The 12,109-nt window shown below is 43.1% G+C and overlaps 2 protein-coding genes across 6 annotated transcripts in view; one reads left to right on the plus strand and one right to left on the minus strand.

Annotated features, from left to right (window-relative positions):
- The window catches only part of LOC129711138 (uncharacterized), a 30,650-nt gene extending 29,380 nt beyond the window's left edge, over positions 1-1,270 (minus strand). For 2 of the 5 annotated variants that reach the window (XM_055658565.1, XM_055658569.1), the window contains exon 1: positions 7-343. The gene's annotated coding sequence lies outside the window, so the exon portion shown is untranslated. The other 3 variants (XM_055658568.1, XM_055658564.1, XM_055658566.1) reach the window with 3 other exon arrangements.
- oaz1a (ornithine decarboxylase antizyme 1a) lies at positions 907-7,447 on the plus strand. The gene is given in 6 exon segments (XM_055658570.1): positions 907-1,157; positions 3,376-3,433; positions 3,435-3,521; positions 4,438-4,610; positions 4,888-4,973; positions 6,945-7,447. Coding segments are annotated over 6 exon segments (645 nt in total). The 5' UTR covers positions 907-1,047; the 3' UTR covers positions 7,076-7,447.
- The last annotated feature ends 4,662 nt before the right edge of the window (positions 7,448-12,109 follow it).

Below are 12,109 nucleotides of genomic sequence, written 5' to 3' on the forward strand. Positions count from 1 at the left end.
ACATACCTGTTCAAATCAGCGATTATCCAGTTCCCAATAAAAACAACCACAACGCCAGACTCAGAAACAGCTTCTTTCCATCTGTTATCAGGTTTCTGAACAGTCCTTCGGTAAACTATGGTACAGTCTGATTCACCTCTACTTCAATGTGGACATTGGACTTTGTCTCTGGAACTGTTGTGCTGCAATGCTGTGAACTATATTCTATATCTTTCTCTTCACTCTACCTATTGTACTTGAGTTTGACTTTATTGCATTTATGTATGGAACTCCTAGTTTGGATAGCATGCAAAACAAAGTCTTTGATTATACCTCGACACACATGACAATATTAAAACTTGTTTCTTACTTCGTGTTATAACAGCAGTCGGCCAACCTCCCCTCCCCATCCCAGCCCATCGTGTGAGGTCACGGGGCGCCGAGTGGCCGGGGTGGAGCTGCCGCCGCTCGGCCCTCCCTCCTGATCCTAGCCCACCAATTGGAAGCATTTAAAGCGCAAATCATCCCTTCCAGTGATCTAAGCGTCACCATACATATCAAACAACAGTGTTGCAGTACCAAACACCGTGACGTAACTGGTTCAGTCTGCAAGAAAGTTTAATTTGACAACAATATTTTTTTTAGAAAATAAGACATTTAAACGGGTACTTCCCACAATACTCCGGTAGTAGCACCTGTGCCAGACTTTGTTTTGTCTCCACTGTCGTTTTAAAAAATATATATTATTGCTGTTTTAAATAAAATAAACATTTTTAATCACGGTGGCGTTAACCGTATAAAGACCGCGCACGCGCAGACACGCGAAAGGTGGGTGCCCCACTTCCCATGAAGCACTGCGATCCCCACTGCCCATGAGGCGGCGCGGCGGCAGGCTATAAATACCCCCGCTCCCACGGCCGCTGCGTCACAGTGAGCCCTGCTGGCCCGGCGTTGCCCGTCAGGCGGCGACTCCTACACAACCCAACCCCCTCTCCTCCTCCGTTCACACCAGCGCGCTGCCACCACACAGCCTTTCAGCTGGTGTCCCGTGGAGCAACCTAAGGCCGGATGGTCAAGATCTCCCTCCAGCGCATTTTGAATAGTCACTGTTTTGCTAGAGAAAAAGAAGGAAACAAAATGCCCTCCATGACGTTTAGTAGTAATACTAGTACCGAAAGGTAGGCTCTTAATGCATCGAATGAAACGGGGTTGGTTTGGCTACCTTTCCTCTCCCCCGTCCTCCTTCCCTGCTCCCCTTCTGCTGCCATCCTCCATCTTCGCTGCCCCTCTTCTTCTGCCCTCCCGCCCCCTCTTCTTCTGCCCTCCCTCCCCCCCTTCTTCTGCCCTCCCCCCCCCCCCCCCTCTCTTCTGCCCTGCCCCCCCCCCCCCCCCCTCTCTCTTCTGCCCTCCCCCCCCCCCTCTTCTGCCTCCCTCCCCCCCCCCTTCTTCTGCCCCCCCCTCCCCCCCTTCTGCCCCCCCTCCCCCCCTCTTCTTCTGCCCTCCCTCCCCCCCTCTTCTTCTGCCCCTCCCCCTCCCCCCCTCTCTCTCTTCCTCCCCCCCCCTCCCTGCCCCCCCCCCCCTCTTCTGCCCTCCCCCCCTCTTCTTCCCCCCCCCCCTCTCTGCCCTCCCCCCCCCCCCCCCCCTCTTCTGCCCTCCCCCCCCCCTCTTCTCTTCTGCCCTCCCCCCCCCCTCTTCTGCCCTCCCCTCCCCCCCCCCCTTCTTCCCTCCCTCCCCCCCCCCCCCCCTGCCCCCCCTCTTCTGCCCTCCCTCCCCCCCCCCCCCTTCTTCTGCCCTCCCCCCCCCCCTCTTCTGCCCTCCCTCCCCCCCCCTCTCTCTCCCCCTCCCTCCCCCCCCCCCCCTCTTCTGCCTCCCTCCCCCTACCCCCCTTCTGCCTCCCCCTCCCTCCCCATCTTCTGCCCTCCCCCCCCCCATCTTCTGCCCCCCCCCCCCCCCCCCCGCCTCCTCCCTCCATCCTGCTCCCTCTCTTCTGCCCTCCCTCCCCCTGCCCTTTAATAATTATTCCATGTTTTAAATCGCATCCAGGCTATGTGAACCATTTTGTTTGTGGTCACTCGGCTCTCTACCCCCGGGCATAGGCCCCACGCTTCCTCTCTCAAACGTGTAGCATCCCGGTTAATATAATCATCCTGCGGTTGAATCCTCTTAATCCCATCTCTTTGCCCGATCCACCCTCACCCAACCCAACCCCGGGAGAGGGGGAAATTACTTGCAGTGAGAGACAAGGTGGAATTAACATTGAGGAACAAAGGTCTGGTTGTTGTGGCTGCAACCTGTGCGGGTAATGGAGGGCGTAAAAAGTTCATAAAATGGCGGCTGCTGGGGTGGGAAGGAAACAAACAAAAAAAAAAAAACAACATGCTTCCCCTCCTCCCGCTGATGTATGGTGAGCAGATGGGTAGCGAGGAAAAAAATATGGTTTGATAATTCCCTCGGGCTGCATCTGCTGAGGTGACGTGGTGTGTGGGTGTGTTCAACTGGGGATACAGTTGGAAGTCGGTCTGGCTTGGGAGGGGGAAACAAGGTGGCCTTTTCATTCCTTTACCCGTTCTACTCCCTGTCCCTCTTCTACTGCATCTTCCCTGTCCCCTACTTCTTGCCCTTCCTCCACCTTCACTGCCCCTCGCTTACACCCCTCTGCTCCCACTGCCCCTCTTTAAATACTGCCCTTCTGCATGGGGTCTTGTAATGTGCACCCCCCCCCCCCATGCCATTTCATTCACCCCCCTTATTTTAAATATCAGTCAGGCTGCGTGATTCTGCTTGTGATCACTCCCCAAACGTGAAAAAAAATAAATTGTGGTGACACGAGAGATTGCAGGCACTGAAAACTGGAGCAAAAAAACAAGTTGCTGATGGAAACGCGGTGGCCTGGCCTGCTGTGTTTTTCAATTGGACATGTGTTATTTTTGCTGATGAAATGCTGGCATTTAAATGTTTAACATAATAAGGAAGTGCAAGGTAAACGATGTCCAAACAGTATTGATAAATACATTTTGGATTGAGAATAAATAAAGGTTTAAAATAAAATGCCCACACCGTTGTGATTTAAGAGGCAATGTTATAAATTTGTAAATGGTGAATAATCAATTGGCTTCCAGCTTGATTTCTCTCTTTCCCCCCCCCCCCCCCCCCCCCCCCATGTGACATGACTTCATCTTATTTGGTGTTATATCGATGCCAAATGATAGCGAAGTTTGACTTATCTGCAGCCCATGACTAACTGAACTACTTGTCTTTGGATACTAATGAAGTGGCAGAATCCTTGTGATCACTGATTTGAACTAAATTTTAATTGACAATTAATTTTGGTGATTTGAAGTAGGCCAAATTTCTGTCCACTTAATGCTGGGTGTTAATTACTTGCCATATTTGCAGCTCCAGGATGTCCTCCACTTCCTGTCGTAACCCTGGTCCGGGGCCTCTGTGGTGTTCCTGATGTCCCTCACCCACCCTTGAAGATCCCAGGTGGGCGAGGGAATGCTCAAAGGGATCACAATCTTGCAGCTAATGTACTGTATTCAGTAAGTATTAAACTATCATGTTAAATCAAAATATGAATCTGAACTTGCTAAGAAATTCCTCAGACAGATAAATGCTTGTATCAAAGGATAAAATTCGCAATTTATTTGTGAAATGGTGACAATTGTATGCAATATTCCTTAAGATATGTGGATGCAAGGAACTGCAGATGTTGGTTTACAAAAAGGCCGCAAAGTGCTGGAGTAATTCAGCTGGCCAAATCGCATCTCTGGAGAACATGGGTAGGTTGTTTTTTGAATTGGGGCCCTTCAGAGCTGAAGGGTTGCGGCCTGAGGCATCAGTAATCCATGTAGTATTCTCTGGGTTAGTAGAGCTGTGGTCGCTCAGAGTCAGACACCTGGGTTTGATGCTGCCCATTCATGTTGTCTATATGGAGTTTGTATGTTCTCCCTGTAACTGCGTAGGTTTCCTTCGTATTCACGTTCTTATGTTTCGCCTTTATCCCAAATGATGTGGGTTTGTAGGTTAATTATCCCACAGGGAAAAAAAGGAAATTGCCCCAAGGATGTCGGGAGTGGATGAGAAAGTGGGATAACAGAACAAGTGGCCAGCATGGACTCTGGGTCAAAGGGCTTGTATTCATGCTGTGTCTTTCAATCAATCTGTTATTTTTTTTTAATGGTGCATATTTACTAATATCCTTCAGTTGTACAAGTGTATAGTTAAGAAAAAAACATCAAAGGGCAAAATGTTGGCAAAAGCAGCTCAGTGCACAAAGGTAATCAAGGTTCTTGAAAGATGATACTTGCCTATGTCAATGGGCTATGGAATTTGGGCAAAATACAAATCAATTGCTATTTTAAATACTCAAAAAACATATTTAAAATTTAGTTTTGGAGTGTTTACTTAATTAAATGTATGCTTGGAAATTACAACATAAATATTTTGTTATTCCAGGATAATCGGTTGAGTGTAACAGAAGATTTGAGTGCAAGCAGCAGGACTAAAATACTTCACTTCCAGTCCAAGCTTACTGATACAAGAATTGTTCACTGGAGAACTGTACTGAACAACAACAATCTGTATATTGAACTCCCAGGTGGGGCATTGCCTGAAGGAAGCAAAGAAAGGTATGTTGAGCGAATTTAGTAAATCATTGTTCCAAAGTTCTGCCTTTTATGTGGAGTGCGGTTTTTTGCAGTATGCAATGGGAGGCAATGAGATTGGTGGAGACTAATTCTACAATGTAATAGGGCAGTTGTCATAATTCTTTAGTTGAATTGATCAGTTAATGCATTCAATTCGCACTGCTAGAGCACCAGAGACTATTTTTAATGTCTTTTTTTGTTAATAGCCATTTTGTACAATCAATCTAGTATCAAATCCTAACTCGTCCATTACTTTCAGCTTTACCATCCTGCTTGAATTTGCTGAAGAACATCTTCACGTTGAACATGTCTTCATTTGCTTCAACAAGAACAGGGACGATCGAGGTAAAGTTATGATCTCTGTTTTCAGTTTAGTGTGGGTACTTTTAATGTCACCGATTCTATTTGGCAATCACTTTTTTAATATATCATTTTAAATGGTCAGTTAAACTGTTTTTGAGATTTTCATGAATCTGCAGTCAAATTGAAACTCCCTACTTATGAATGTCATTGTATAAAATAGTGCTGCGGGTATTCAGCTGAAGCATTCAGTCGTGGAAACGGTAACAATTAGCTTTTCGGGTTGCACTTACAAAATCTTTTTATACCACTGAGATAACTATTTAGGAGGAACTGCATAGAGCACTGAAGTATCCACTGTCAACTTGTGTGACTGCATTTAATCTTCACAAGGGCAGGAGAGGAGTGTGTAAAATGGCTTGTTTAGGCTGGCTGTCTTAAGGAATTGTGAATTACCTGCAAATTTAGTTGTTGCTTTTACAGTGGAATAAAATAGGCGAGGATGGCAATTAGAGAATGTTATTTGTCCCTTAGTAGGGAACAAAATATTGTCTTTTCCAAACAGTTCAATAGTATACATGTCAAATTCTTGTGTAACTGAACTTGATCAAGCTGTGAATTGAAGTACATTCCCTTGGTCTCTGTGACTGTTCTAGATTTGATAGGTATTGGACGTTTCAAACTTTTCAGGACTAAGTCTGCCTGATGATCAAATCTGCTATATTGGACTGGGCAAAGTATAATCGAACTGCTCCATTTCAGACGTTTAATTCTGCCATATCTCTCAATGCAAATATATGGGGTGTTTGGGAGAAGTCAGCACCAGTCTTACCAGTAGCTGAGCAATGATTTTAAAAAAATCTTGAGGGGAAAGACTTTAACCCCTTCAACTTGGTGGTAAACCAAGCATCTGACGTGATTTTGTTTTCTCTATAGTCAAACCCAGTTATGTTTACAACACAACACGTGATTGTTTACAGCAGTTTTTTCAGATTAAAAAAAAAAGAAAATTATTTCTAGAAGACAGAGCTCGAAGGAATTATGACCCTTGTTCTGTTAGTATAATGTTGAAACAGTTTACTGATTGTTATGTATATTTCAATCCAAATTTAATTGGGAATTAAACATTTAACTGTCTTTGGTATGGAGCTACATTTACTCTTCTGACTCTTAAAATTGTATAGGAAAAATATTTAACTAAAGAGGCAGACATTGGAGATAACAGATAATAAATATTTTTTGTTGAAATAGTGTTCATCTATCCTGTGAAACTGCAGGTTTGACCTATAACTTGCAGACCTATTGGAAGTAAAAAACTTACAAGTTCTGGAAATGTGCAATAAAAACAAAGTATTGTGAACAGCATCTGTGGTTTATTGGGCAGAAAAAATGGACAAAGGCCCCTTTGTCAGTAATTTCTTTGACCCAGTTTTAACAAACGGTCCTCAGCCTGAAATATTCCCTAAATGGTGAATGACCTCGGTGGTTATAGCATTTTCAGCCTCTATTATGGCCATCTTCAATCAGACCAGCACACTAATAAACATTATCACAAGATTGATCATTAAGACTTAGAAGGTTAACACTTTGCCTACATGAATTTTGTGAATGAGCTTTGGATAAGTTTTACAAGAAAGAAACATTATGTGAGCTTGTAGCCATATATGGTACGACATTTGTTTCATGTACTTTGTACATGTTTCCCAACTAATCTACTTCTATAACCAGATATGTTGATTTGGATTGAAGTGAATATTTCAAATGGTGTTGAAAGTTCAGTTGCCAGGCAATCTCATGGAAATAGGCAGCACAGAGCTATTATGACTGCATAAGTAAACCTGAGGAATATATTGCTGTCATGAACGTAAACACATTTTGTGCGTTTAGCAATCAAGCTGTTGAATGAAGAATTTTCTAGTTATAATAATTCATTGCGCAGTGCAATTATTCATTGTATTTTAAGCAGTCCACCAAGCACATTTTTCATGTTGACAATGTTTTGAATTTAAATTTCAGCTCCACTACTTCGCACATTTAGCTTTCTTGGCTTTGAGATTGTGAGACCTGGGCATCCCCTTGTCCCAAAAAGACCAGACGCTTTCTTCATGATGTATACATTTGAAAGAGACTCATCTGATGAAGAATAAACGTGTGCTTTTATCTTAGCGCTTTGATGTTCTGGGGTTTTATTTTGTTTCATCCATGAAGGTGTATTAGTGAAATTCTGTCATAGGGCATCGCAGCCTCTGGAGAATCGTAAGGTTCAGTGGTTGATTAGATAATTTCACTTGTACTGTATCTCTATTTGCATGTTATGATTATAGCAAATAAATTGCTTGCCATGAAATTAACTGCATACTTTTTTTAGTTTTGAAGCTAATGTTGCAATAATAAAATTTATTTTACTGTTGAATTGTTTATCTTGGACTGAATGCAAGTTTGCTCATCTGTTTTTGTGTTGTTGAAATTAGTTGACATTTAATGGGTTTTCACTTGATTATTAAACAATTTCAGATGGTTATTTTTCTCAGCAGTCTGCATTTTTAATATCTGATTTTGCAAAATTTGTGGCCAATCTCAAATTTGCATCCCTGCCCTGTTGTGTTTTAACATTTTGGGTTATCCTGTATCGAGGGGTGGGGGGGGGAGTGAGGTTTCCATAACTGGGCAGCATGGTGGTGGAGCGGTAGAGTTGCTACCTTACAGCAACAGTGACCCGGGTTCGATCCTGACCTTGCATGAATCTTCTCCATGTGACCTCCAGGTGTTCTGGTTTTGTCCCACATTCCAAAAATGTGCAGGTTTGTAGTTAAGTTGGCTTCTGTAAATTGCCATTGGTATGTAGGATAGAACTAGTGTATAGGTGATGGTTGGTCAGCGTGGACTCGGTGGGCCGAAGGGCCTTTTTCCACGCTGTCTCTAAACTAAAATTAAAATAGATCCGTAGTATCTGGTTATAATTCAACTTAGTCTGTGGCTCCAAGTTACATTCTTACATTCTATCTAATCACTTAAATGTTCCAGAATTACTTTTAGATGGGTTGTATCTGTTGATATGCTTAATCAACATGCCAGTGTCATTGGTATTGTCACAGAATAAATAGGAACATAGACAAGTTGCACTCACTACTTGGGTTCTTGCTTTCTGCTGTGCACATGGGTTGAAATTTGTTTGCCCTAAATGGACTTGTCTGTGAAATGCAAATGCACACATAAAGACATACAAGAAGATGCAAATTCCATATAGTTGGTAGTTAGTTGATTGTATTGTGTATACAATCATGAGAGGGATAGACGTGGTAGATGCACAGTCTCTTGCCCAGAGTGGGTGGATCGATGATCAGAAGACATACAGTGCCCTCCATAATATTTCGGACAAAGACCCATCGTTTATTTATTTGCCTCCGTACTCCACAATTTGAGATTTGTAATAGAAAAAAATCACACGGTTCAAGTGCACATTGTCAGATTTTATTAAAAGGTATTATACATTTTGGTTTCACCATGTAGAAATTACAGCTATGTTTATACATGGTTCTTTTCCCCCCCCCCCCCATTTTAGGGCGCCATAATGTTTGAGACTCGTGGTTTCACAGGTGTTTGTGATTGCTCAGGTATGTTTAATTGCCTCCTTAATGCTCTCAGCACCCAGTCTTTCCATCACCCTTGGATACGTATTGCTGTTTATCAACATAAGGTCCGAAGTGCCAATGAAAGTCAAATTAGCCATTATGAGACTTGAGAAACAAGAATAAAACTGTTAAGAGACATCAGTCAATCCTTAGACTTACCAAAATTAACTGTTTGGAACATCATTAAGGGAAAAGAGCACTGGTGAGCTTACTAATGGCAAAGGGACTGGCAGGCCAAGTATGACCTCCACAGCTGATGACAGAATTCTCTCTATAATAAAGAAAAAAAACCCGAACACCTGTCCGACAGATCAGAAACAATCTTCAGGAGTCTGGTGTGGATTTGTCAATGACCACTGTCCGCAGAAGACTTCATGAAAAGAAATACAGAGGCTGCACTGCAAGTGCAAACCACTGGTTAGCCGCTAAAATAGGATGGCCGGATTAGTTTGCCAAGAAATACTTAAAAGAGCAACCACAGTTCTGGAAATAGGTCTTGTGGACAGATGAGATGAAGATTAACTTATATCAAACCTATGAAGGGCAATACTATTTTGACCACCCTATCTACCTGCGACTCCACCTTCAAGGAACCATGCACCTGCACTATTATATACCTCTGCTCTACAACATTCTCCTGCGCCCTACAATTCACTGTGTATGCCTGTGCTAGACTTTCCAAAATGCAACAACTCACATTTCTCTGTATTTGCTCTATCTAAATTTATTGTAATGAGATTTTTGTACATTTGGACAGATATATGGAAGGGGGAGTTTAGAGAGATATGGGCCAAATCCAGGCAAATGAGTCCAGCTTAGAATGCTAATTTAGTCAGCATTGACAAAGTGGGCTGAATGGCTTTTTTCCCATGCTGTGTAGCTTAGTGGCTCCATGAGATAAATAGCAGAATATCAATTAAATGCCCAAAGTATTAAAATTGTTGCTGACTGAATCTCTGCTGATCTTAATTAAATCGCCTCATAAAACAGAGCCGTTAGCTTTGTGCAATCTGTGATGCTCATCCCGTTTTGTTACACAACTGTCCAATGAAATTATAATTGTAATTAATTTATTAGCCAAGTATGTTTTGCAACACAAATAATTTGAGTTTGCCTTATGATCATACCAAAAAATGCAACAAGACACAACTACATAAAAATTAACAAAAAAATACACCATAATGGCTCCACCACATTTCCCATTGTAATGGAAGACAATAAAGTCTTCATCTTTCCTCCTTTTCTCCCGCGGTCGGGGCAGTCGAACCATCCGCAGTCGGGGCTGTCGAAGTTCCTGCGGCTTGGAGCACCCAAAGTCGGTCTCATACCAGGGACCACGAGCTCCACGATGTTAAGTCCGCAGGCTCCCGTGGTTGGAGCTCCCGAGGTCGATCCCTGGCAAAGGGACCGCCAACTCCACGATGTTAAGTCCGTAGTGCGGATGGAGATAGGGTACGAAAGAAAGTTGCGTCGACGAAATAGATAAAAAAATGTTTCTCCCAGTCCCTACATAATGCAAAACTAAAGGTACATGAAACCATACATTTAACAACAGACTAAAAACAACAAAGAAGAAAGACGAGACAGACCGTTGGCAGAGGCAGCCATTGTTTGGCACCACTGTTAATAACATTTAACAGATGGGAAATCACAAAGTCATACCCAGTCTATGTAAAGACTGGATTTATTAAAAGTGTTTTGAGATTTTATGCCAATAACATGTTTCTCACTACTCTGTATTTAGCCAGATTAACCCTGTATACATTGGAATGTAAATATTCCAAGTATTTCCTTATTTTCTGAGCTGCACACTGGAAATTTGCCAGTAAAATACCAGGCTCTAGAAATGCAAATGTTTGGTTCGTTCTGACTGAGGTGGATAAATCCTTTACTAATGCGTTTAGCACTTCCGAGCGAGCACAGCTTTGAATTGTGTATTTCCCCAAATAGCGACAACGCAGCATTGTTACCTGGCACGCCATATATGTGTGACATCACTGCCATGCTATTGGAGCACAAATGCAGTGGGAAAGGCAACGCTAATAGGAAGTTGTTCCATTCTAAACTTCCTTAAGTAGAGCTGAGGCCAAGATCAGATGAGTAATGGAAGCAGGAGGCTCCAGCAACTATAGAGCCCACTCTTGCTTTTGTTCATACCTCATCAGCATCATAGAGACGTAAGGAACTGCAGGTGGAGGCAGGTTCGATTTTATCATTTAAAAATAAATGGGATAGGTATATGGATGGGAAAGGAATGGAGGGTTAGGGTCTGAGTGCAGGTAGTTGGGACTAGGGGAAAATAAGTGTTCGGCGCGGACTTGTAGGGCCAAGATGGTCTGTTTCCGTGCTGTAATTGTTATATGGTTATGGTTATATGCTGGAGTAATTCAAGTTCAAGTGAGTTTATTGTCATGTGTCCCTGTATAGGACAATGAAATTCTTGCTTTGCTTAAGCACACAGAAAAATAGTAGGCATTTACTACAAAACAGATAAATGTGTCCATATACCATGATATAAATATATACACACATGAATAAATAAACTGGTAAAGTGCAAATAACGGGGTTCAACAAGGGACAGATGACTTTTCAGGTCGGGACCCTTCAGCCTGAGGAAGGGTCTTGTCCTGAAAAGTCATCTGTCCATTCCCTCCACAGCTGCTGCCTGGCCCACTGAGTTCACCCAACGCTTTGATTTTTGCTTACCTACATCATGGTTAGGCTGTCCACTATGATGGGTTCTTGTCCAGTGATAGACCAGAAAAATCACACGTTTGGTAAGACTTTTTATTTCCATCTAGCAGTGGGAAACCAGTTACCCAGTTGAGTTCAAACTGACTACTATCCTGGCATTCTTTATATCAGGTAACATTAAGTGGCTGCTGTAAATTGGCAAGACCTGGGCATCTGTTTCGATGAATACATACACTCTGTCCGCCGAGACTTAAGAGATCTCCCAGTTGACATTAAAGTTTACAATTTTACAATGTTGCAATCATTTTCAGGAATCTAATAGCCGGAAGTTCTCCTTGGACAAAAACGAATCCAAATCCATGCTAAAACGGTGTTGGGAGGTGGACTCGTTTACATCTCCAGGGCCCTGAGCTGTGATTATATTGCAAGCACATTAATGGCATAGTAGACAAATGAAAAACACAAATTCACATCCCACCATAATGGCCAAAACTCTTAAGCAAGTTCTCAATAGAACCACCAGTTAAGGAAATTGTGCAAAGATAGACACCAACTGCTGGAGTAACTCAGCGGGTCAGGCAGCATCTCTGGAGAGAAGGGATAGGTGACGTTGCGCTGGTAGGCCCGTAGTTAGCTTGGGAAGGTGTGATCTCAAGAGGGATATAATGTGGTGAATTGTGGAACTGGTGGAGGAAGGTAGACTAGGGTTGAGGAAGAGGGCAAGGAGGGAGGGGGATGAGAGTTTAGTTTAGAGATACAGCGGGGAAACAGGCCCTTCGGCCCATCGAGTCAGCGCCAACCGGCGATTCCCGTACACTAACTATCCTACACACACCAGGGCCAATTTACAATTTT

This window comes from Leucoraja erinacea, chromosome 29 (assembly GCF_028641065.1).
Source record: "Leucoraja erinacea ecotype New England chromosome 29, Leri_hhj_1, whole genome shotgun sequence".
Taxonomy (NCBI): domain Eukaryota; kingdom Metazoa; phylum Chordata; class Chondrichthyes; order Rajiformes; family Rajidae; genus Leucoraja; species Leucoraja erinaceus.